Raw genomic sequence first — 27,781 nt, forward strand, 5'->3', positions numbered from 1 at the left:
TTACTTAATCATTAGTTACTGTACACCCTACTCTGCCCCTCAAATAAAGTGATACATGATACTGAGTTGTTCCTTATCATGAAGTAATGAAGTAGTAATGAAATAATTAATATAGGATTTCTCATTCTGCTCTATGGTTTTTCATCATTATCTACCGCACAGACCTCAAATCACATTTGTTATTCAGGAAATACTCATTAATTATTCATTAACTATCAGGTCATTCCTCATTCCATAATAAGTATCACATTTCTGTGTACTATATTGTCACATGTTACCAATAAAAATTGTAGACTACAAGTATAACAAAAGTGTATTAACGTAAAACACCTGAGTTAATACTTGGTTAGGCAGTGTTCACATCAGGGACCCAAGTCTCGATCTGAGTACACTTGACCCCAAAGTCCAGTCCATTTGATTAGTGTGAACACTGTGTACTGTATGGATCCATGAACCATGCCCAGGTACGATACGCAGAAAAGTCATGTGTATGTATGGTGAATTAGTTGAAAACACCCTTACACCACTACTGATATGGGGAATTAGTAGTAGTAGTTAAGTGAGGAGACAGTGATTAGAGTGATTCATTTACTGACCCTGGTGTGGTGGAATTCTTCAAGCTGTTTCTGGCAATTCTCAAGGTCCTGAATGAGGGAGTTCTGGGCGAGAAAACCACGAAACCATGTCAAAACAAATCTGCGGTCCACGTAGAACAAGTGCTACTGTACATTCATTTGTTTTGCGAGGCCATAACAACAGCAATATGAGCCGCTGCTGCTTAGATGAATGCGTGTGCGCGGGCCTTGCCTTGTCCTCCAGGGCAGCCATGCGTTCTTTCAAATGGAGCTGCAGTCTTTCATTGGACTCGGTGAGCAGACGATCTACGGTGTCTGACAAACGCTTGTTGTGCTCCTCATTCATTTTCTCTCTTTGACGAGCCTGCAAGAACCAAACGAGGCGGTGAAATGACATCAGCAATTTTTTTCTTTTGACATAGACTCCATTTGGGTGTATTTATGCAGCTAATCAAGCATCTCTGCATGGATTAAAGGATGAAGTGTGTATTTAGCCCGAGATCACCAGCTGCCAGATTTAGGTCTTCTTGGCCAACAATGGATCTCTTGCAGCTAGGATGATTTAATTACAGTCATTTACGTGATGATGAAAAAGGGTTAAACGCCTTCTCTTAAATGGGAAGTGCTGCACTTAATGTGTATTCTCCAGTAATTTCATTAAAGTAAATTAACACAGACACACACAAACACAAATCTGCATCCTTAGAGAGCTCCTTTAACTAAATATAGTCATGAGATCGCACAGAGAGAGGGAGAAATTAGCCTTGCGTGAATTATTCAGAGTCTAAAGATAGCAGCCAATCAGTCTTATAGAAAGGAGGGGGGGAAGGGGAGGAGGATGTGTTGCAGCAAGATATGTGGATTTGGTTCAAATTCATGCAACAATGCACTGGGAAAATGGAGAGCTCTTCATATGTGTGTGTCTGTCCTGTGTGTGTTTGTGTATGTACGTGTATGCATGAGGAAGCACAGAGCCAAGAGTCCAGGCGTCCGACAAATGTGAAGCATCGGACCACACACACACGCACACACACACACACACACACACACACACAGAGCAGAACACACACACACACATCACAGTGAGAGGTCAGAGAAACCCTGCAGGGCTGGTGCACACTCACTCTCTCTCTCTCTCTCTCTCTCTCTCACACACACACACACACACACACACCCTTCCAAGCTCTTGGTTCTTCTCCTCCAGTTGTGACTCCAGCTGTCTGAGCCGCTCCTCCACGTTGCCATGGCGCTCCTCAGCCTGCAGGGGGAGACATGTGCATGTAAGTACAACTGCCTCTCTCAATATGCTCTGTAACTGTTTATATGTATGCAGCAATTAATTGAGTAATTGATTAGTTGTCAACTAATAAATTAATCAACAACTATTTTGATAGTCAATATATTGTTTTGAATCATGTCTTGAGAAAAAAGGCAAAATTCTCTGATTCCATCTTCTTAAAGGAGCAACATGTAATGATTGCATTTCCAGAAATGAGTACTGCAGGCCAAATAGTGAGATGGAGCCATCGGTTGTCTGTCAATCGAGAGCAAAGTCAGTTATCCTGAAAAGAAGCCTGCTGCTCTGAAAATTCACACTGAAACTGAAACTATACTGAAACTTCAAAGACAACAAGATATTTCTCAATTTAACCGTTATAAACATCTACTCCTTCCAAAAGGTCATTCATGATTTCTTATGACTCATAAACAGACACTTTTTTTTTAAATTATTTTCTGAGATTTTATGGAGCAAACAACTGATCAATTAATCAACAAAATAATTGATAGATTATTCAAGCGATGAAAATAGTTGTTAGTTGCAGCCCTAATCAGTATAATTTGCCATGTTTTCTACAGCTGTGTGTCGGTTAGTGTGTGTGCGTTACCTTGGAGAGCGCTGCCACTCTCTGTGCCAGTTCAGCCTCCACCTCAGGCAGTGTTTCAGCCTTCCTCATGGTCTGAGCCAGCCTCTGCTCTGCCATCTCCAGCATCTCCTGCAGCTGGCGCACCTTCTCCTCGCTCTGACACACACACACACACACACACACACACACACACACATACACACACGCAAAGACAGAAGAGGGACATAAGTGCGATCACTAGAGAGGTATAACCAGTGTAGTGCAGCCAGTGAGTAGCAAGGACACAACACACAGGCACAAATGGAGCTTGTTCCTGGTATTCCCCATTTGGAACTGAACCCAGATTCACCCTGAACTACACATGAACCTTTGAGTAGGATGCTCAGTCGCTGACTTGCTATAATATTCTTCAATACCATAAGTACATTGTCATAAAGGAAAAGGAAAGGGAAAGTGGTGTATCAAGAAAACAACACCATACTTCACTACCCAACAGGCTACAAAAAGAGGAATTATATCTTTTTTGGATCTTGAGAACTGCAGGACTTAAACAAATAACAAGAAGTTTGAAAAAACTGGAACCTCACAATGTTTGTTTATATTAAGTAAAGGCAACTCACCTACAATGACTGAAATATTAGATGGATTATGTTTTGAGAAGATTTCTTTGATGAAATAGTGACAGAAAACTGTAGAAGCAGTAGCTTTGTTATTTATATTTCCTTTTTTCCCTTTCAAAAATGAATATATATAGATATGTATGCCCTGTATATCTGTATATGTATGGAGGGGATCATGCAATCGCTTGTGAGTCTGTGTAACCAGCTGACCTAGAGTTTGTCTGTTACGGGACTGTTCAGCCTCATTTTTTTTGTGCAAGTCATGACTATATATTGAAGAGGATCTCTGTGATTCAAAATTTTTAAAGAAACCTTTTTCATGTCTCCACGCTGGCAAAGTCTGTGGCCACAGGCATTTAAAAAAAAAATCTTTTTTGGGTCATGACATTCTTGTGAACAAGATATCTCAAGAATGCCTGGGGGGAATTTCTTCAAAGTTGGAATAAACGACCACTTGTACTAAAGGATGAACTGGTTGGATATCCACGGTCAAAGGTCACTGTGACCTCACAAAACATGTTTTTGTTATAACTTAAGACTTTATATCCTTATTATGACAAAGTTTCACACAAATGTCTAATAGAACACTACCGAGTTGGGGAGTAACTACTTACTTGTAACTAGTTATATGTGAATTAATTACAAAATAAATGTAACTATAATCCTTTACAATTACTTAGAAAAATAAGTAATTAAATTAATTAAATTATAGTTACTACACATACATTTTCATACTTCTGAAAAACTTTAACTACTTTCCCAGCATTATTATGGGGTGACATTGTTGGGGCATGAAATATGAAAATGATACAATAGAGACAGAGACACACAGAGCACATTAGATGTAATGTCACCTTGCATCGAGACAAACTTGCTATTTTTGGTGTCACTTAACAACACATTTGGATTGTAACACATAAAAAAAAAAAGCCTGAGCATAGCAGAATGACAAAACACATTCACAAATATTGATTTAGTCTTTAGGTTAGGCTTCATTTGTGACAGAGTCATTTACTGTGTTGTCAGTTTTGTTTGTTTTCACACACTGTGCTAAATTGGAATTGGAATAAATTGGAATTCACTTGGTTTATATAACGGGGACGTTAAATGAGGCAGCTATCATCCATTTCAAGTTAACCTTTTTCAGTTGTCTCTGAATGACAATAAACTGTGTTGAAAACTCAGCCAGTAAAAAGGTTCATTACGTGATCTTTTCAACCTTTTATAGTCATTGGTATTGCTGTATAGTATTGACAAGTGTTGTGCGTATGTTACCTGTCGGTGCAGCGAGTCCTTGGTGGCCAGCTCATTCTCCAGTTTGTCGTTGAGGTCGTGGATGTGTGTGGTCTCCCGCTGTGCAGCCAGGTAACGTTTTTCTAATGTCGTTATCCTCTCCTCCATATCCTCTCTCTGTGGGTGCAGAAACAAAACAAAACAACAGCAACAACAACAACAGGAAAATCATGAGAGAAAAGCCTGCAGTATTGTGCATGGTGAGGCCAAAAGCCATAACCAGCATGCTTTATCTCCACATGTACAGCCAGACTCTCCCATTTAATGATATAACAGACATTATTTATAGAAACCGTCATAGTATCTTGTGTTTTTTGTGTTTTGCTATATTACTGTTATAATAGTGTCCATCAAATCAAGCAAGTATAGCATCTAAACTGAAAAAAATGTCTGAGCTCACAATCAGCACTGCTCCTCGTAGACCCACACTCCAAACCAACTGGGCAATAGCATTTTACTCAGGTGTAATATGATACCAATATTTCCTATGTGAAATGGTGTAAATGCAACTGTTGGGTCTTTTTTATTGTTTACATCTTTCTTGGTGTATTTATTTCCTCTAGTTTATGTCTTGCTTTTTCTCTTTTGTTATCCACATTGCTGTTGTCATATTGCAAATTCCCCTGTTGTGAGACTAATAAAGTTTTATCTTATTTTATCTTAGAATTCAACAGATGAGCTTTCTTAGAAGACTGCAGTGTGTTATTTGTTGTTTTGCTTTATTATCAAACAATAACCTCCAGTAACAATAAAGAGAATTAAGCTCAATGACTGACTTAGCTTTAGAGAACCACTTTCAATCGCCCTGCTTTAAAAATAATCCAGTATGTCGGTATCTATTGTGTGTGTGAGTTAACATGAGGGCAGGATAATGAAGAGATAAGTAGATGCTGGGAATGTGTTGTGTGAATTTATTTTATTTATATTTCCTTTGCTTTTGGAATATTCTGCTTTGCAACATACATTTCTTGCTTCTTTGTCATCTGTCAACAAAATCTACTTTGTTCCTGCTTAAAACACAAACACATAATACAATATTGTCAGTATTGTGTCTCAGCCATCTGCTATCACGTACAATTTCTTTGTAGGAGTGAGAACTGTATTTTTTCTTAAATAATGATATAGTAATGTATTAATACAGATGTGTGTTTGTTCAGACAAACCTGCAGAATGTTAAATTTTATTTGCCAAGATTTTGTAGCCTGCTGCTTTCGCTGCTTGCTCCCAGAACAAAGGCACATTTATCCTTTACCCTCACCTCTCTCTGTTCTCTCTGTTGCTTGATTGACAGCTCCTCGCTGCGGCTCAATTCTCTGCGTGCATTCGCGAGCTCAGCCTCGAGCTCAGCCATACGGGCATTGAGAGTGGCAGAGTGCTCGCGGCTCTGTGCCAGCTCCTTATTGGTCCGATCCAGCAGCTCCTGAAGCTCAGACACCCGGCTCCCATCGTCGTGAGCATCTATGGAGCCGTTGGGCAGTCTCTGTAAGGTGGACACACAGAATTAATGGATATGTATGCACATGAAATGCATTTTAGGACTGAGGCACAGACACATACAAATATGTATGCTGTGGGTAGAGGGTATTGAGAGTTGTTGTAGAACTGATAAAGTTGGATGACCTAGATAAAAAAGTGTTGAATTTTATGCATAGGAGGGTGGGCTGTGTGAGGTTGGGCTGCCATGTTGTTGTTTTGATGTTGTTTCTCTTCTCTTCTCCGCTCAAAGTGCAGTTAATTCTAGGGCTTTAATTAAACAAACCTTCGGGGACACATATTCCGACTGGCACAACAGTGGGCAGCCAAAGTTAGTAGGGACCCCCTCTGCTCCCTCTTGTTCCAATTTTGCCTGCTCATGAATACCTCACAGAAACATAAACATACCATGAAACACTGGGGAAAATAGGGCTAAATGGTCTGAAGCCGTGCAATAAAACACACCTGGTGATTTGTGCAATTGTGTGTAACTCCAGTTTAGCCACATAAATTTATTAGATTTACTCCCAGGGACTTTTGGAAGGTTTGTAGAGCCCCATCTGACTGACAATGTGTTGTAATCAGGTACAACATGCCTCTAAGGTAGTCACAGTTAGGATTCCTGATAATTTTATAGTGTTTTGAATTAAAAAATACCCCTAAAGCGTGGTGGCTGCAACATCCAGGGGCAGTGAGAGTCGGCAGGGGCAGTGTTTTCACAGTTTGTTCTTCATCAGCCTCCTCCACAACATTGTTCTGGCTATTTAAATTGCCAGGCTAATCAGACACCGCAAGTGATTTTCACTGTTCACACACGCAGCTGCATTCAGGAACATTTCTGTCTCGCCTGTTTTCACACATGACGTGGCAATTCTGGAATACATGGGACAAGGGACAGTCCAGCAGATGGCGGTAATGCAACAGTTATGGATGCCGATCGCCATAAAACTCAACAGAAGAAAAAGAAGATGGGCCAAGGCTGCACATATGTGTACGCAATACGGATGCATGCGATTAGCAGTGTTGAGCAGTAATGCATTATTTATTTATTATTTATTTATTTACCCCTTATTTAGCCAGGGAAACCCACTGAGATCAAGGTCTCATTTTCAGTGGTACCCTGGTTACACGCAATACATTTTAAAATCATGGAACAATACAAAAACAAAGAATAAAAAATAATTTGGGGAAAAAAGTAACAAGTAGTGTAAAGGATTACAATTTCTAAGCAGTAGTTACAGTTACTAATCCAAGTAATTCTGTGTTACTTTTTGACCTAGGTAGGGTATCTTATGATGACATGTATGTGCAGCAGGTCAGGTCACTTCAGCTGCTCACCAAAAAGCTAAATCAAGGATGGAGGATGAAGGAGAGGGAGAGAGGCATACTTTCCATTCGTGGAAATATTGTCATTATTTTGAGTTTGTTTGGCTCCTTGAGAGAGAATATGCAGTGATATAATCTGACACCCTAGCTGACATCTGGACGGCTAACAACAAAAGCTCACTGGATCAGCAGTTCAGCTGTGGAGTACAACAGGGCTGCCAACAAAGGTACAAAAGTAATATAACAAGTACCATAACTAATTACTTTTGATATAAAGTAATAAAGGTGTAATGACTAAAAAGTAACTTATTAGACTTCCTCACTACTTGCTCAACACTGCCAATAAGATTTTTAAACGATTAAACATTGATACCCTTGCTAGTTAACAACAGACTTGCTAGTTGGTTAAACTAACACTAACACTGGTTCTACGATGTTAAACAGCCACCCACCACTAGTTGGGGCTGCAGCCCTGCTCTCTGCTGCTGATGCCTGGAGCTTGTAATCCAGCAAGGTGGAAAGTAGGAAGGATGATGTCTCAAAAAACAGCACAGTTTGTCTATATTAAGATCTAAAAAATGAATATAAGGTTGTGTAAAGACTGTCTGTGACTATACAGGCATATAGCCACTCAACTGGAGAGGTGATGCATAACCACATTCCATAGCACAGGCATGTGTACGTTAACCTACAAGGAGAGAAGGCTGCCGGTGTGAGCAATGCTAACGTCACTAGCTAATGTTAAGATGTCATACATGGCATTGTTTATCCACACACTCTGGGATCCTGCTCAGTCTGAAAAGTGAAAACTATGAGTGAAAAGTGAAAATCAGTTTAGCGAGTTGTTGTCATGTTTTCGTCTGTGTGTTTTCCGACTATTGTAAATTAAACTTTCAATTTAATTAACAGGGAAACGAGTTGTCAGGAGGATCGCTAATGTGCTGCAGAAGATTGTTTTCAGGAACATGGCGGGCGAGGAGCTGTTTTTGTCCAGTGCTCACGTAGTATATTTAATATTCAACAAGTTTGTGGAACAAATAATGTTTTACTTGAATCAAATACACGCATTCAGTACATTGAAAGGAGCATTAAAAGAGAGTGTTATGTCAGGGAACCTGTCGTTGTTGGACTGTTGAAATAGGTTCGCTCACTCCATGTGAAAGCTCATCAGACAGACAAAACTCTTTAAGTGCTTGTCCCTGCAATAATACTGCTGCTGCTCACTGATATGTTACTAGGTCTTGAGGTGGGAAACTGGCAGCACTGCATGTGAGAAAGGGGCAATCTCAACTACAGATTCCCTCCTAATGATCTTCATTTTTCTCTCTCACTCTCTGTGGCCATGCTCTGATACAGTCTTCTCCTTGCTTTCACCTCTTCCCTAAGTTATTGATTTTTCAAGTTTAATTATTCCTTTAGATAACACTACTGTATACTGACACTTTTTTTCTGGTTCCACAATCCTGAAGCCAAAGAAACTGGAGTACAGTAAGTGGATCTTGTATTGCTCCTCCTTGGCTGTACAAATGGAGGTGATTTCTATCCAGATACAAACAGGCTCTGCTGTTTAATCGTGGGGAGGTTTGTTACTCCCTGTGGACAGACCCAGACACGGTTACATAATATGTGCTTGTTTCAGGGCCATGAAGACAGGGCTCGAATAGGGAGCAAGAGTTTTAATGTTATCAGAATGATCGGAAAGGTAAAAGGAGGATTTGTGCTACATTTAGCCCCATTAACATATTGTGTATGTATGTATGTGTGTGTGTGTTAATGTAAGAAAGACAGTAATAAGATACAAAGACAGCGACCGACAGACAGTATAATACTATAGGCAGATATCAGATAAAGCACAGAGCAGAAAAACAATCACACAGCCAGGAAGACCTTCCATGTAGGTTTGGATCCATCTGTTCGCTCCACTGAGTCACCGTCCTTCCTTTGTCTCACCATGTTCAACTGAAATGTAGATTAAAGAAGAAAAAAAAAGAAAAAGAACAATGAGCAAACTCACACATTTACTATCTTTTCTTTTCCCTCTGTGAATCCAAAAACAAAACTCAGCCTCCCAAAGGGAAGCCAGGCGAGATCTCAGGCTGCCAGCACGCTTCAGACAACATGCTCTACCATATTTTACATAACTACAAATATGAATTATGCTCAGAATAGAGGAGGAAGGGTCTGCTCCTCTTATAAAACTGTGTGATCAGTGCAACTTAACAAGCTTTGACTTTAAATCTTATATAACCCTCTGGGGCTCTGCCTTCACTGAGCCTGCGATGAATATTTAGCATAATTTTAACTTTAGAATGATTTCTTTAATGACATTTTTAAATAGATGAGTACAGAGGGCAACTGTGTGTGTGTGTGTGTGTGTGTGTGTGTGTGTGTGTGTGTGTGTGTGTGTGTGTATGAACAGAGGGCTGAGAACACAGACACTCTCACCCAGCGTGACACTTCAAGCATATATCAGATCAGACTGGAGGCTTCGACAGATGTCTACAAGGGACTGAACAGATGTTTCTTTTACCAATAACCACATATAAGCACACACACACACACACACACACACACACACACACACACTCCTTACCTCTTGTGTGGTTGTTGCTAGCTGTCCCTCCAGGGTGGCCACCCTCTCCAGAGCCACCCGAAGCCTCTCACGTACCTGACAAACACACCGAGGACACACACATCCAGAAGTCCAGACACATGGGAGACAAAATAAATATAATTTAGAAACAGATCATTTTAATCTGGAAACAGAGAAACTTGTTTTGTCTTCGTTTGTATAGCATATAGTATTTTGTATGAGTAATTCTGAAATAGTGGTTGTTTTGGGTTTTTTTTTTTATGTCAACTGTACACAGGAGTAGTTTTATAATTTCTCTGATACTGCCTAAAATACAGGATCATTATCAGCCAGCGTGCGAGTCTATACACTGATCCAGTACCTTGTAATTTATTAGCCCCAAAACAGGACCCTCCTACTTTCCAGTATATCAGACAATATAAAGCTTATGTGCAAAACTTTACATGGTCAGTGGAAGAGTTGGCATCAATTTGTGTTGTCACCTCCAAGTGTTACTAATATTTAGCTGAACTAAGGCCAACACTGCTAACCTAACTGACTTAATTACTGACTGGATGACTGGTCATTGGTACCGTGAGAACCTGGTGTGTACATTGTACGTAATTTTGTTAAGCGAATACAGGTGCTGTTATTTAAATTTTTACTTGATTTGGTTTTTGTTTCTGGGGATATGGTAACAGACAAAATTGACTTTTTGAGCTGTCTTTCTGTTGTGATTGTGAACTGGACTGAACTGTTTTAATGTTGTGGGAAACAAAATGGGCTTCTTCCAGAGAGGACTGAACTTTGATTTTTTTTTTTTTTGTTTGTTTGTTTGTTTGTTTGTTTAATATGTGCTGGTAGCAGATCAGTCATCGTTATTGGCTGATATACACAGTTCAGGTATTGGAACTGTATCAGGAAGGAAGACACCATATCTGGACACCTATTATTATGTCTAATTTCTACTAGTATGCAACCATATTATGATATCATTTTAGGAATTTCTGCTCTCCTCTTTTTCATTTGCAACTGTTTGCTGTTATCTTCCTCATTAGGTTACACATGAAAAGCCTTTTAACAACAATAGCCTCCCTTCAGTGGAGAACTTTTACTCTGAAACTCTGAAGTGCTGAGGTTCATTAACAGCTTAATGATGAGAAAACAACCAGCAAAACCCAGTTGATCCGAATTAATTAGAGCAGGAGGACAGCAATTCGCCTAAAAAGACAGAGCAACAAAGTGGCGCGTATGACAGGACTGATGGAAATACCATGTCGTGAGGCAACTGTTTCCCCTGCATTTATCTCTTAGATGTGTGTGTGTGAGTTTGTGTGTCCACCTTTTCATCCAGAGCCTTGTGGTGTTCAAACAGCGACTTGAGGGCTTTGAGGACCTCCACCTCGCTGGAGACTCCAGATGGTGGGGGTGCCTGTCTCTTCACCACTGTCATCCTCAGACTGCGTTCGTGACGAGACACCAGACACTCCAGGTGCTCCAACAGCAGCTACAGCACACACACACACACACACACACACATGAATGCATGCACGACCAAAGAGAATACTAATTTCAAGCTTAGAAGCATTGTTTGTTTTCATCAGCATCACTTGCACTCACACACACGCAGGCACGTACCCTGGTGTTGTTCCTTTCAGCTTTCAACTCAGATATTTCCTCCTCCTTCTCCAGCAGCTGCTCCCGGCATATGTTCAGCTCCTTCGTCAGGGTGGCAAACTCCTACACAACACACACAACACCCATACAGAGGTTAATACTGCATAAATGATCAACATAATGGGCTCTACTTCTGTGAAAATGCACACATATGCAGCTGCAATCTCAGGGTACAAACACATGTGGGCGTGGTTGACAAGTCTTTGCCATTCTGGTGGCACAAGCACACTCCTTGCGCAGAGCAGCACAGGATGAGCACAGGGGGACTACTTTATCAGCAGGTGAAGTTAGGACAGACTTAAATAATAGGCAGTTCAGGCTGGCTTCTCCTAAAAGAAAACTTGTTGTCCGAGGGACTCTGTCTGAGAAATGCTTTCTGTGCACCTGCGATAAGAGGTGGTCTGGGTGGCTGGAAATGGCCAGAATGGTACTGTGCTATCTGATCTGCATAAACACAACCTCAGCTGTGTCACTCTGCCCACCGCAGAGCCTGCCTTTGGGTTTGGGGGAGCCATGAAATTACAGTAGCAAGTGCAAAAAAGAAGTGGACTTGTGCCTGATGGCATTGTGTCTAATCAGACAGAAGAGTCGAAACCAAAAAGCAGAATAAAGTGGCTCGGCCAACCAGTCAAGTCACAGTTTATATTAATGTCTGTGTCCAAACTCCTATAAAATATGTAGTGGAGATGTAGGGAAGTAATTAAATATATGGTATAAAGTGATTTTTTTTGCAAAATGCTTATATATAGCTTATATCACTATATCAATGAGACATATATATGATTCCAGTGAATATACATTGTTGAACTGGTTAATGAAGGAATATCATAGATGTACAGGCTAAACAGAGCTGTTGGTGAAACTCAGTCACTCAGACACTTACAGGATCACAATAAGCTGGGTGCACTCCAAAACATTGGATCCAGACATGTGATTCCTATGATGCTCAAAATTCAGAATGAGACAGGAAGTGAAAGCAGAATCAACACGACTGAGGAAAGTCCATACTGTCCTAGTTACTGTTTACCCATTGTGTCATCCTTGTCAACTTTTCTGTGAAATGTAGAATCATTCAGTTCATTCTTAAATTTTGAGGTAATGATGACCTTTTATCTTTGAGACAAAAGTCACCTATTCTGTGTCCACCCAACTGTGAAATATGGTCGTTAATTCTTCATAATATTTTGTGAGGTGACAGTGACATTGACCTTTGACCTTTGTCCACCAAAATCTAATCAGTTCATCCTTGACTACAAGAAGACATTCGAAAAAGAAATTCCCTCGTGGCATTCCTGAGATATCGTGTTCACAAGAGTGGGACAGACAGACATAACACATCTGGCCACAGCTGTCCAAAGCACAGAGGCATAAAAAGATCAGGATCTTGACTCTTACTGGTGCTGAGACTCTTCCACAATGTATTAACTGTGTTTAAATGAAAATGTTGCTGCTGAAATGGGACCAGTCACCAGAATATAACAAATCCATTAGAGTAATGTAATTGGAAAAGAAAAAAAAAAGGTAAACATTAACTGCAGAGACTATTTTCCCATTAACAACAGGCTGAGTTTCCTTCACTGCTGCAGAACTGAGCATGGGTGGACAAGACTGTCTAAACATCCTTGTTGTGACTGCAGTGTTATGACAGGTTTCATTATATCTTCTAAAAAGCACAGACAATTAAGTGAAAACAGTGTCATCTTACGCCGACAATCAACCACATCCATAAAATCCAACTCCCAATGATGATACAAGGACTTTTCATTATCAAACTGAGAACAGATTATTGATTATTCAAAATGAATTCATAGCTGTGTGAGAAAAGTGTATTTCACTTGAGAGCCATTTGATTTATTGATGTTCATTCTTCACACTCGTCAATGATGACAGATGGCTGTGCACTTCACTGAAGCTTTTAAGCACTTGTGGTGTTCCAGACGTCCTTTGCAGCCACATTTGAAAAACTCGATTGGGCGATGAGTGACTTGAAGTTGGACCACAATGGTTTCTGGTTGGTTGGGATCCACTCAGTCTGTCAGAAATGGCATGTTTAAAGCAATTTTCAGTCTAGCATTCAGTCATTTTGCACAACCATTAGCACAGCACAGAGCACAGGAGCAATTTTGAATTTTAATGTAGGGACAAGATCACATCAAGTTGTTGTACTGAGTAGGATGAATACATAAAATAAGCTTTAAAATAACATTTAAAGGTTTAGTTACAGAACACACCACAACTAGTTTGACATTTTGAGAAGCAAAGCTTATTCACTTTCTTGTCAAGAGTTAAATGAGAAGATTGATACCACTTTCATATCTGTGCACTAAATATGAAGCTAAATCCAGCAGCATATTAGCTAATCTTAGCTGCACACTGACTGGAAACAAGCTAACATGACTCTTTTCAAAATCCCCCTGCCAGCACCTCTAAAGCTCACTAATTAAACAAATGAGATATAATACATTACTTAGTGAGCTTTGAACAAAGTCAAGCTGTTTCCCTCTGTTTTCTGTTTCGGTAGTGTATTTTATCTTTTTAAATATGTATTTCCCCAAATGTTGTGTTATTCCTAAATAAAACAAAAATATATCTGCACCTTATGTGCCTGTTGTGATAACTAAATGAATATAGCTTTACTAGTCAGTACAAAAACGTAGGCTAGGCTACTTCTGTCTTGCAGTGTGTTTCTCAGGAGTGGAGGTACCGAATTACAACTACGCAAATCACCGTAATTAAGCCATTTCTTGGGTACTAGTACTTTTATGAGTATTTTTTCAAGCATGAAGTTTTTGTCACACATAAGAAGGCCAGGCTGTGCATTACACTATGTAATCTACTAAATTACTTTAAAAGTCACAATTCACTACTGAGCTGGCCAATAATAATATCCAAACCTTACATCTGCATTTTTGTAGCCAAAAAAAAAAAGCATTGCAGCAAGAACAGGTTTGGAGAGGTGACTGATTTGCACAGGATTTTGGAATAATTCAGACTGAAGATTTGGAGAAAGAGTAACCCCTTTTGATTGATTTTCTGCTATTGATAGTACATTAAACATCTAAATACAAATTATAAAGTAACTAATACTTTGAGTAATTTCTGAGAAGCAGAATACTTTGTACTTTTACTCAAGCAATTTTAACACAAGTAGTTTTATGCGTCAGAGTTTCAGTCCTCTCTCCAGCAATAGTTTTGCTTCTTGTAGTTTCATCACAGCCATCTTCCACACAATTCAACATAGCAACACCTTTTCACAACTCTGCAAACAACCACATATGGCAAATTTGATAGACATTTTATGCTCTTTTAGAGCTGTAAAGAGATGGCTCCATTAACTTTAATAGTTTGAGAGAACGGCATGATGGAACTGCAGCTCTAGTCTGCTGTGTGTTTGGTTTTTACAGTATATAAACTTTAATGGCATTTCACCTGGATGCAATCTTCCATTTTGGGGTGAACTAGACCTTTAAAATCACAGTGGTCAAAGGTCCATGATTATTATAACATAGTTCTTGCAAAACAAAAGTGATCTTAAAATGGTTGTCTGCAAACGAATAACAGAATTTTAAAATGCAGGAACAGACTTCTATGTAACTGACAACATGTGGTACCTGACTGATATCTGATACTTATCAATGTGATGCAGCAGGCTACACCTCAACCACTGCAAGACAACTTTTAAAACATTTATAGAGTTTTACAAATCCTGACAATGTCAGGCATCTTCAGCTGGAAATGATAAGCTTCACCTGCTCTGGTCTGGGATTATAAGGTCTCCAAATTCTGTCCTGCTCAGACAAATTATAGCAGTGAAACCTGATCCTCACACAAGTCTCCTCAGGTCAGTGGAGGAAAAGTGGTGAAACATTAGTCCCTGTTTTTGTCCTTGTACAACTAAAGCCACGTTTCCTCTGTGGAAACTTTCCCCAGGGACTAGGAGCCTTTGGAGGAACTCAGTGTGTTTCCACTGCAGGGAACAGGATATAAAATTAAGTTCCAGGGACATTATTTGACAACCTAAAAAGTCTCTGCCTGGGGGTGAAATACTTTCCAAACGTACGGGAACTTTGGGAGTGGGGCTTGCAGCACTTAACATTGTTCTTAAAGACATCAACCTGAGTTACAGAGAAAAGTGTACGACACATGGACTGATGAAGGTCTCCTCCATGCTCACTGTTGTTGCATTATCGCACAAATAATGTCTGTCCATTATATCGTTTTATACTGCTAATGCTTTTTCACATGTTAGCGAACTAATTTGCCCAATTTTTGCAGGTTGAAATACAGACAACAACAGGATAATGGGATCTTTTAGTGCCTTGAAACGTAGTACCTCGGACTTCAAGTTCCAGGTAAATTGGGTGGAAATGTGACTTAATATTTCAAGATTTATCTTGCTGCTTTGTAAGCAGTCAATTCTTATGTCAGAGGGCATTTCCCAGTCTGCCAGCCTCATACTTAATCCACTTGCCCATATGATTTTCTGTTATTCTATCTGCAATCGATTAGATTTACACAAGATGAGAAGCTGCTGTTACTGTGTACACCAGAGAGCGAGCCAGTGACTCACACAGTTTCTGCTGGAAGTTCATTTTTAATATTTTCTGTGGTTTGATCACACTGGATCACACAGAGATTGGGTGGCTATTTGTTTACTGTGTGTGTGTGTGCATGTGTGTATGTTGTTTTAACGTCTCTTGGTGCTTTGTTGGCATTTCCTGTAAGCTTGGCTTTAGTCCAAACCAATACCCAGAGGCTCATGCGCTCTATGCTTGTCTCAAACACAAACAAACACACACACACACACACACACACACACACACACACACACACACACACACACACACAGTCCTGATATTCCCTGCAGCCATGACACTGCACTCCTGGTCTCTCATGCCGTTCACTGATGACCCAAACACTCAGAATGACTAAGAAATGCTTCTGTAAAGTTAAACATCTGGGAACTTTCCACTTTGCTGCGATAGCTAAGACAGCTGAGTGTGATGTGCCAGGCCTGGTTGAAAATGTCACCACAGCAATGCATCTGTCAGTACACCTGACACCTGTCTGAGCCTATCAAGAAGACAGGTATGATTGGACCAAGAATCAAGAAAATAATGGAAATAATCATTAGTTGCAGCCCTAAATATTTGCTTAGCAAAAATACAAAGCATAAAATGGAGATACTTTAGAATTATGCTTAAGTACAGTATTTGATTAAATTTATACAGTTATGTTCCACCACTGACTGTAGAAGAGATATAAAAACAACATTAAATCAAATGGGACAGGCAAAACACTAGTTGAACTGAGTTGATAATAATGATCTAATTTACAGATGTCAGGTCTTAGACAAACAAACGCACTTGTACACATGAACACACAAACTTCCACAAAACGATCTTGGTTCCTGTTAACCCTGCATATTACACTGCAGGCAAAAAACAAGTCAGCTGAGAGAGAAGACAGAGAGGGAAGGAGCACTGGGAGGAAAAGGGGGAAAATGGGTCAACGTGTTCATTTTACTTTCCTTTATTCCACAGGGGTGCACCAACAGACAGGAGCTCAGCCCAAATCCACCAACAGATGTTAGAGCTCGCTGTCTCTTTAAATCACAGCAAAAAGGCTCAACAGGCCACCTCTCGATCTCCTCATCCCTTCATCCCTCTGCCTTTTAGATGCATCGCCCCATAAAAAAAACAAAAACAAATGTATTGACAAATAACTAAGAATAGATAAAGGTATGAATACATAACCTTTGTCAGGAGTATTATATAACAGAACAGAGACATGTTATATATAAAATATAACACATCACTGTCTAGACAAAAACTTTTCTATTTACTTTCTCATGAAGGCTTGTCTAACGCCTTCCCTCAGGCAGCTTCAACACACACACACACACACAGAAGCTATCACTGTGTGCTCTATACAGTCCTAACCCCAAAAAACCAATGCGAAAAATCCCAGGATGTTTATTCAACTTCACACAACAGTCAGATACAGACGCGCCTCTTTGACAACACCACCTCGACATCTGTCAGAGTGTATATCATATAGAGTGAAGAAAGAGAAGGTTCTGGAGGAACGCCGTTCTTCTGCCTCCAACCACAATGTGAGATAGTGAGTGGTTACCAAACACTGCTGAGCCCGGGCATTGTAAAGGGATTTCTCCCCTTCGCTTCCTTAAGCAGTTTGGGATTAAAGGATGAAAAAAAAAATGCTGTGTGTGTGTGTGCATGTGTGTGCAAAGAGAGAGGGTGAGAGATTGGAGTGCAGTCGGATATAAAAAAAAAAGTCTCACACACATGCAATCCCAAAAAAATATAAGGTTTATTGAGAGTGTGCTTATCCTTCTGTACTTCTCTGTGTGTGTGTGTTGTGCTCAGAGGTCAGCACTGTGAAGCTTTAAAATACCTAACACACACCTAAACGCTGCCTGAAATTGTCCCCTCCCACACTGTTGCCTAAATGATAAAGAGTATGAACGGTAGAGGCTATGCTGTACAGAAGCAGTAGAGTGTTTGGATATCAACAGTGTCATCTCAAGCAAAGGTAAAGCACTGCATTGTTGGTGTGATGGCCAAGGCCACACAAATGGACAGTTGAGGGTAAAACCATGCACACACTCACCTCACTTCTTTGTTCAATGCACAGTTTAGTTTAATTTGCAGTCAACCACACCCCAAACAATTCAGGTCCACACTACAGTTTATTTGAGTTATAATTTCTTTATTTTCCTTTAGGTTTACACTGTTTAAATGGAGTGCACACATTTTCACACTGTAAGGTTAAATTGAGTCATTTTCTGTTGTATTAGTCATTTTTCTTTGTGTTCTTTTGAGTTACCATGCTGGTGGGGGTGGTTTCCTCCTGGACAAGCAAAAGGTGTGACCAAGGAGTGCAACCTGTTAAATCCTGTGGCCAGCTCATCAGGCTGTACCATCTCCAGCCATGCCAGAGGGGGGTTTTGAGTTTAGTTTGAGTTTTTCCTGTGTATTAGTTTTAGTAGATACCCATTTTGTTTTCCCCTTTTATGTTAGTTGGTTTGGCCAAGCCAGTATATATGTTCCCTCATGTTTCATTTTGTTAGGTCAGTTTCTTCAGTTAACACCTTGTTTTGTTGCTGTCATTTTTTGAGTATAGTTACATTCTGTTGACCTCTTTTATAGGCCTAGTTATTAAGTTCTTGGTTTATATTGTTTGGCATTATTTTTTGGGTAAATAAAAACCCTCTTTTCAACAAATTCCTGTTCTCCTCTTTGCCTCACTGCTTGGTCCCTGACAGTTGGATTCTGAGCAAAAAGTCCACACTGCACCTACATACAGTGCTACATATATCTTGCACTTAAAAAAGGCTCAGATGCAATGATGGAAAATTAATATGAACACTTACTATATTGAGCACAACCCCACATTATATCTCAACGCTATTTCTGCACTGTCTGATGCCAGCACAGTAAGTGTGAACTTGTGCTTTAGCAGTCATCAAAACTGATGTGACCATTTTTCGGTTCGTCAGTTTTGTTATTAAGCACTTATTGTACTTCTAAAAGCTTCAGTTTAACAAGAGGTAGTGGAACTGTTGATACTGATAATTAACTGTTGAACATGGAAAGACTGCTGAGCAGTACTTTGCACCTCATAAATGGAATAAATTGCATTGATTTTATCTGACTGGAGTAAATCAAACTTCCAACCTTTTTAGAGATGTCTGTGATTGTTTCTGGTGCTGTTTGTATGCGCATGGCTGTGTTTTATCATGTTTAATCATGTCTATATATACAAATGTCAAAGGCATACAGTACATAACCTGTTTTTAAAAGTGCTCAGTGTAAGGGTGTCTCTCAGGTTCTGAGGAAGGGCCTTCTATCTACTTGGGGCAAAGAAACAAAAGGCTGCCTCCCATGCTTCAGTCTTTGTACGAGGAAGGGTTAAAAACATTCAGCAGACCTTAGCGTTCAGTGCAGGGATTTAAGAACAGGTCTAATACGTTCGTACGTGTGCAGTCGTAGGGTGACTGAAGCTGTAGTAGCATAGGGAATCCCCCTTATGGAGTCTGAACAATGGTGGTGATGAGATGAAGAGGATGCTGAATACTTCACATGAGCCTGACATGGCACTGGATATGATGAACTGGAGGTGAGTGGGGTTGAGGAGGGCCTTAACAACTGTCTAAACTGACAGTTTAACACACACATAGAGGAGAGGAGATTTAAAGTGTGCCAGCAGCAACATGATTGGCTGATGAAGGTTGTGGCAAAATCTGATTGAACAGAGAAAGTGATGACCATAATCAGCTGATTAAGTGGGAGGGAGAGGAATGAGAGGAAGAGAGAAGATTGTGAATGAATGAGGTGTAGAGGTGATCTTCCTGATTGAACTTCCACTGAGCTTCATTAGAATGTATGCAAAAAAGTACTCGGTTACAGTAACAAAGGATGTAACTTAAACTCCTGACCACATGACCTGCAGTGTCCAACCCAAGCTTTGTTCTTGCAGCTCAGAGGCTCTGAAAGCAAACAAATCAAGAAACCAGGACACACAATGTCACTCAAAAGAGAAGCTTGGAGGAAAACAACAAAAAAAGGACTGCTGAATGAGTGGGAGATTTACTGAATGAATACAGAGGTGCTTTGAGATACAAAGCTACCTAATCATACTTAAACGTCATACTTGCCAACCTTGAGACCTCAAGAATAGGGAGGACGTCGATACAAAAATATCTGAGTTTCATTCTTCCTTTATTCTGCTGACTTTTAAAGAATGAAAATAACAAAACAACACCGCAAAGGTACAAAATTCACTCTAAAAGCATCCATTTTACTTTTAATTTTCAGTAAAGAATACAGAATACTTTGCCCCCCAGTGTGAAACTAATAAACTAAAACTAATAAACAAATATTCATCAGTTTTCTTTTAGTCATTTATTTTTTAATGTGGCAGATTTGACAAACTTTATCTGGTTTGGTGTAGCTGTATTGTTGTCTGGGCTGAAACAGTATATGGCTTATACACACTGTAAAAAGTGTCAGAAACAAGTTGTGATTATGAAAAGGGAAAAAAAATGTGTGAACATTTGTTGGAAATCTGGAGAAATACAGGAGAATTGTGATCCCAGGAGGAAACAGAGAGGGGGCAATAAAAAACAGGAGCCTCCTGGGGAAAAAATAAGGGTTGGCAAGTATATTTACTGCTATTATACTAACAAAATAGTAGTGGATCTTGTGCTTTCTCATTTTGACACCTATTTTTTCAGTTTTTCCTTGTAAACTGAGTAAATGTTGTTTCAGACAATCTGCTGTGCTTTGAATACAATATTTACTATTCACTTCTTTTCTTTCTCAAGAAAATGTCTCTCCCTCTTACCAAACTACAGCTCTCACAACTGCTTTCTGCCGACACTCACTGTGTAACTCTGCACAATGGAACAAGTTCTCTGCAGGTTGCTGAAGGTCATTTGGAGAAAAGTAGAAAAGCACTAAAAAAGTAGATTTAGACAAGGCAAAAGATGGGTTAGAGAATTGCATAATACCACACTCCACTGACAAACAACTCCAGGAATGTATCAGAGATTATAGATATGGTGCCTTTAAATGGATTCTACACTCAACAGCAAACAGCCTCTAACTTTCGGGAAACTTCAGCTGCGTGTGGGTAGATTAACAAGACAGGAGGCTGAAGCCAAAACAAATATAAATCGATGAGACCAGCAAGGCGGGGCATCGTCTCTGTGAGCGTCAGTTGGTGGGAGGAGAAGGAAAGAGGAAAATATATGACTAAGCATGAAAGGAAAGAGATGGAAACTGTAAACACGATTATTAACTCATTCACACATCATTGGCTATGATTCACAGAGTAGATTTGTGGTATTCAGCATCATTTATGGTAACCTGAGGACGCTCACAGCGAGTGCACATCACCAGCACTCAGACTGCATTTTGAATCTCTGAAAAGAGGAGCACAGTTAAATTTAGGTGGATTTAAGCACAGTATTTAAATTCTTCAACCACAGGTCTCTCTCACATTAAAACAATATCAAAAGATATAGATTAATTGCATCGTGAGGTAGTGTGGGATCATCTGAGTTGTTATGTTCACTTTAAAAAAGCCACCGCTGCTGGTGGAAATCTATCTGCATGACTCAGGCAGAAATCATGTTCACAGACAAGATAAAATAAAAGTTTTATTTATATTATCGTAGATGCTGATGCATAGATGCTTTCCTCACTCTCTGACATATCCGATGTGTCCTGCGTTTTCCTGACAGTTATAACAACTAGCTGGCAACAGGTTGTACAAAACGCCCCATTACCCTGCATAAATGAATTTATCTGTGTTTGAACATTATTGGAAACATTTGGGATCATGTAACTACACAAGTCAACAAAACATAGAACATATGTTAGACTTTTTAATGTGGACACTAAAATCAGTAGTTACTTAAATTCAGTGATGGACAGTTACAGTCTTGAAGTACTTGTACTTTACTTGAATATTTCCATTTTATGCTACTTAATACTACTACTACACAGACAGTTTAAAAGAAAATATTCTACTTTATATTCCACTACGTTTATTCGGTAACTTTAATTTTGACTAACTTTTTAGATTTAGATTTTATATCGAAAGGATGTGATCAGTTTATAAAATATGATGCACCGTTATAGATTAATAAACAATTTATTCTAGAGATGAGTTAAAAATGGCTCCACCTTGACAAACTGTAATAGCATAAAAATTATTCACACATTCATGCATTAGAATTATGAATCAAACAATATGATGCATGACAACACTAGAGGAGCAGTTCAGAATATTCAGATGTAACCCCTTTGTAATCACCAATATTTTGACTGTAATTTAATTACATACTTTTGGTCAGTAACTGTAATTACACCTAACTAGTTACATGTAAATAATTACTCTCTGGCACTGCTAGCATCCTATTAGACATCTGCATGAAAGTTTTGCATAATTTACATAATTTAAGTTTGAAGAAATTCTATCATGACTTTCTTGAAATGTTGCATTCACAAGAATGGAGTTTTGCCTTATGAAAACATAATACCTGTGGTCACAGCTGGTGCCAGCGTGGAGCCAAAAACAAAGGATTTTCCAAAATTGTGACTTTCCAGAGGTCCTTCAGAACACAGTCGTAAATATGCACAAAACTAATTAGGCTAATCGGTCCAGTATTGTGCAATATAAGCTGCAGACAAGCTCCAGGTTCAGGGTCCTGGGAAGCAATCACTCACACCTGGCAAAGATAATAATACTCACAGGGGGCATTTTTCTGCATTATAAGTACTTTTACTTTGAATACTTCAAGTACTTTTAGGTGATAACACATCTGTGCTTTCAGTTGAGTAAGTTTTTGAATGTACAACTTCTACTTAGCACTAATGTTTAATAGTATTTTTCCATTAGTTCATCTATTACTTAAGCAAAGGATCTGAATACTTCCACCATTGCTAAAATTACTTAAAGGCATAATATGTAACATTTTCCTAAAAAGTACCATGCCGTGTTCCTGTATTTCCTTATTTTCTCTTTGTTTTGAGGTGCTTGGGATGCTTGGGACTAACACAAAACATTGGTATTTGATGTCCTGGCATCGTTCAGCTGTTTTTACAAACTGATTCTACCTCTAATCAGTTTTGCTTCTCCTGTTTTTCCTTCTGTCATTTAACAATAACGACAGTGAAAGTGTCAGTTCCACTGAATACTTAGGCCTTCATTCAAGTATCTCACTGCATTGTAAACAGACCCAGAAACCAGGGTGGAAACTGTTTATTTGAGCGATTCTGTGGGAATGTGGGACAAAGCATCCAATGCAAATGCAAGATAGAAATCACTGGAAAGATCAAGCTTCCCTGGTAAACCCACAGAAATGATTGTGAGCTGTGAAGCGACAGAGAAGGAGATACCTCATCACAGATCGTATATAATCACTAAGCTCCTTTCACTTGCGTGCACCAACAGAGACTAAATTAAGTCCGATGTAAATCGTGGTAATTCACTTAGAAGTGCCACACTGAAGATGAATGCAGAGTCGGGGACTGGAGAATGAGTGAGTCCCCGGGGAGACTCAGATATCACAGCTCTGTAACTCTTCACCACTGCAGAGAGAGCGACACAGAGGTGGACTCGACCTTCCGCTGATGAATTTTAGTCATCACACACACATACACACACATACACACACGTAAGAACTGTGACAAACACCACCACCACCACAACACCTTGCCTGGGTGTTGGCCCTAAGAAGGCAGTGAGTAATCTGTTGCCATGACGCCACCCAGCACATTGCAGCCATTACTATGGCAACGGCTCATTAGGAAAGTGAAGTGTTTGAGCAGCATACAAACTTTGCATGAACGTTTCATCAGACGCGCACAGACTAACATGGTAAAACGCAAACATGCACAGAGGCCGTGGAGAGACGGTGTGACAGCTCCTGAGACTCTGGGAGTGAAGCAGCTGACTGCAGCACTTGACAGATGTGCTTCCTGACTCTGGAAGAACAACTCAGACTGAAAACTTTTCCAAAAGTTTCCCATCAGAATGCAGAACATGGGACGTAAATACAAAGGGACAGTTCACCCCCAAATCATAAATACATATTTTTCCTCCAACCTGTAGTATAGATTGCATTGGTGTGAGTGGGGGGTTCAAGATATCTGCCTTTTCTCAAATATAATGGAAGTAGATGACACTTGACTTGGGGTGCAATTACAGTAGAGTCTGGTTGACCAATATTGTCAGACCGATAGTGCCTTATCACAGATATGTCAGTTTACATCATTATCAGTGTTTATGTTATCTGATATGTGCCTGTATGAAACTTGTTGTTAGGGTGGGCGATTGGATGAATATATTGTCTTTTGACGACATGTTGAATCCATCGCTGGTCGCTTTTTTGGGACGTTTTTTGGGGCGATATTTGTCATTTTATTGTGCTAATGAAATAGTCTGCAGAGTGATAGCTGCTGCTCTGCGCCATGCTCTCATCCAGCGGCAAAGTACACACAAACTTAGCCAGACCATGAGTGTGACAAGCTGGATGAAGAGTGGGAGGTAAACAGCCTGCAGAATTAGATTCTTTGCACCCTTTTCACACGGTTAATTCGACCATACCAAAGTTGGTGGTTGTTGGAAGAGTGGGCAGAATAACAAGGATGATTTTGGTGAGTTTGAATGAAGTGAATTTTCCGAGGATTTAACAAGCCCATTAAGCTTGTCTTAGTTCGGTAAAAGAGAGAAACTTGAATTGAGAAGGTGTATGGTTGCATTTCTCTGTTAAAACAAAAAATAAGTGTGAGAGTATTTAATTTCTTGACAATTTGTAAGATCATTTTGTTTGTTGGACATCGGCGCTTACGCATATTTTTTATCTTTATAGGCAGCATTTTATTTACATTTGATCATTTTTCGTAATTCAGGTTTAACATATTTTGCCCTATTTGTGTTTTTTTTGTGTGTGTGTAGTTATTTACAATTATTAAAAATACCAGTGAAATTTTACTTACATCTTGGACAATTTATTGTTAAACTGTAAAATGTCCCTTAAATAGCTTTGTCACATGTGTTAACCACTTTTCATTACCATCATCATCAAGTTTCATGATATTATATTGATTCTTTGGACAATGATGTAACCGCTTGAATGCAGAAAAGGTTACATTAAACTGACTTCACTAATAAAAAAAATAAAGCATGGTTTAACAACACAAACAACATTAACAAAAGCATAAGATTTCCCATGAGAATTTCAAAATAAACACGTATCTTAAAGATGATGATATGGATTGATGGGGATCTCTGGGATTGTTGATCATAACATTGATATACTGTTCTAGACTGATGTCTGTATATATATTCTATATTATATATATTACATTCTGTATTTTACTTGACCTAATATCAAAACTATGGACATCAGCATAGTATCCGTGGGGCCCTAACAGAAATCATCACCTGCTTACTCAAGCTAATCCACAGGGTTTTTTGTCAGCAGTTGCATATTTTATCTACCGAACTACACCCAGCTCATGCTTGTGACAAAGCGGGATGTAAGCATTGATGGCGTCCTCCTCAGCTGAGCTATAATTTCTTAACCATGAGTAGATGCACGCTTCCTTCTGCAGGGTGATATGGCGGTTGGCGGGTATAGTTCGGTAGAAAGAAAATAGTTCACAACAAGGTCTACTTGGGTAATGATTTCTGGAAAGAGCCTTTTTTTTATGTGTTTTTGGTACGACAAGCTGAATCTGATCTAACTCCATTATATTTAAGAGAAGGCAGAGATCTTTACGGCTGATATCTCCAAAATTCTGCACCTCACACCAGATGGATAAATAACACCACAGGCCAGAAGAAAAATATGTATTTTTGATTTTGGGATGAAGTGACCCTTTAAAAAAGCAAACGCATTAGTTATTTTTTTCATATTCTTCGTGGCTGAGACAGACGTAGTCAAATTAGGCTTCTGTGTAATCATTGTGAGTCATGAGCAAATCAGCCTAAGTGAAGCACATTAGGGATAATGCCAAGACTGACTGAAGCGGTGCCAGCTCTGGACTCACTTCTGGAATGCTGATAACACGACAGCAAATACGGCGTAAATACAACTCAGTAAATCCCTCTCCGAACACCTTGGAAAAAAAGGGATTTCTTCGTGAAATCCCAGGCATAAGTGAATCTACAGGAGTTCTAACCACTTTTGAAGGGATTTAAACGAAACCTGGCAAAAACTCAATAACCCACCACTGTGCAAACATGCATATCAAAAGTCATTTAATACCTTGATTACTGGCCATGAAGTTGACTGACGCAGCAAAAGCGCAGGAGTGCACATCAGCTATATCTTTCTCCCCGTTTTTCAAAATATCCTATTCTTATGGTTCAGCAAACAAAAGGTGTCAAATCCTTACAAGTTTTCCGACTTCCTCTGCTCCTCTGTCTGTGCCCATTGAAGGCCTGCCCAGAATAGCATCCATTCATGTATCCCAGTTTTCTTCATTAAAGCAAAACAAAACCTGCACTAGAAAGAGGGACAAAGAAAGAGAAGAAGGAAGAGGGGGGGAATACTTCCTCTGCTCAGATGAAAGAACAAACACAAAGAGTTTATGTAGTGCATCAGTAGAGTCAGAGTCATGCACGCATGTTGTAATAAACCAAGCACTAGTGTTGTCACGATAGTAGAATTTCTAACTTTGATAACAAATACAGTAATTAATAAAAATAGAAAATAGAAAATTAATTTTTAATTACCATGGGGAAAACTGACACAACACTTTTTTTTATTATTATTATTATTAAAGATGAATATAACAAGGCTTTAATATGACAGCAGGAAATCGTTTCAGGAGCAGTTCTATGTGTATTTATCAATGTGCATGTCATGGTATATGTGAACTGTAATGATTCAGCAGTATTTTTCTGGAGGGTAATATAACCAATGATCCCATTCAAATTCAAGATTACTCATAACAAGAAACAATTAAATGTATTTTATAATATAAAGGATTCTATTTTAACATTTTATTTTAACATTGACAAAATTTCTTCTTAGAACCTTCACAGAAAGAGTTGATCTAAGAAAATATAATATAATATAATATAATATCAAATAATATAATATATAATTTTGTTCATCTTTCATCTTCTCCAAACCTGGCAGTGCCTCCAGTTTGGTGGCTGCTTCTGCTGTTAGGTGATGAGAAAAAAAGCGTGACAACCATCCTGGGTCTCCCCTACTTTATGTTCCAATTTATGATTCAGTCAAAGTATTTGTATTTTAATGTAGGCAAGAAATGGACATCAAGGCTGCTTGCAAAGTGTCTGACAGAGACAATGACAGTAGCTAAGCAAGCAAGATGTACAACATCATAACTGCAGCTATTTCTAATTAAATTATAGCCTACCTTTAAATAGTGCACCAAAACACTAGCTTAAACTTAGGAAAGACTGAATTTAAATCTCACTTTAAACCTCAGTTTTGCTTTTATACTGAAGAATAATTTTAATTCTGTTGTACCAAAACCTCAAACTCCAGTTTAATATACCGTCCAATTTTACCCTTAAACTTACACCTGAAGGGGTTTAAATTTTAAAATTGCTAGCAAATGCAAAGATTGTTAACTTTTTAGCTAGCTAGCAAACACCAACATTTTGTGAACTGTTTTAGTTAAATAATGTAACTTTTTGTTAATTATTTTGATTAACAGTTTGTTATCGAATATGAGCAGGGAAAGTTAACAGCTCCCCTCTCTTCTATATCTAGTAAATCCTGACAGCACATTTCTTTAAAAGTGTATTTTTATGTTGGTAAGCAATTGTATCCATATTAAACTCTATTTCGATTAGATTCGAAAT

The 27,781-nt window shown here is 39.1% G+C and overlaps 1 protein-coding gene across 5 annotated transcripts in view; it reads right to left on the minus strand.

Annotated features, from left to right (window-relative positions):
- The window catches only part of ppfia4 (PTPRF interacting protein alpha 4), an 86,570-nt gene that overhangs the window by 17,173 nt on the left and 41,616 nt on the right, over nucleotides 1-27,781 (minus strand). For all 5 annotated transcript variants that reach the window (XM_084731202.1, XM_084731186.1, XM_084731194.1 and 2 more), the window contains exons 3-12: nucleotides 11,363-11,464; nucleotides 11,067-11,231; nucleotides 9,746-9,820; nucleotides 9,040-9,111; nucleotides 5,612-5,833; nucleotides 4,336-4,470; nucleotides 2,462-2,596; nucleotides 1,750-1,833; nucleotides 808-939; nucleotides 597-659 (exon numbers count right to left, since the gene is read on the minus strand). In XM_084731202.1, the coding sequence (XP_084587328.1) occupies nucleotides 597-659; nucleotides 808-939; nucleotides 1,750-1,833; nucleotides 2,462-2,596; nucleotides 4,336-4,470; nucleotides 5,612-5,833; nucleotides 9,040-9,111; nucleotides 9,746-9,820; nucleotides 11,067-11,231; nucleotides 11,363-11,464 (1,185 nt within the window). The remainder of the gene's footprint in view (nucleotides 1-596; nucleotides 660-807; nucleotides 940-1,749; nucleotides 1,834-2,461; nucleotides 2,597-4,335; nucleotides 4,471-5,611; nucleotides 5,834-9,039; nucleotides 9,112-9,745; nucleotides 9,821-11,066; nucleotides 11,232-11,362; nucleotides 11,465-27,781) is intronic.

This window comes from Lutjanus erythropterus, chromosome 2, assembly GCF_056507025.1.
Source record: "Lutjanus erythropterus isolate fLutEry1 chromosome 2, fLutEry1.hap2, whole genome shotgun sequence".
In the NCBI taxonomy this organism is placed as follows: domain Eukaryota; kingdom Metazoa; phylum Chordata; class Actinopteri; order Lutjaniformes; family Lutjanidae; genus Lutjanus; species Lutjanus erythropterus.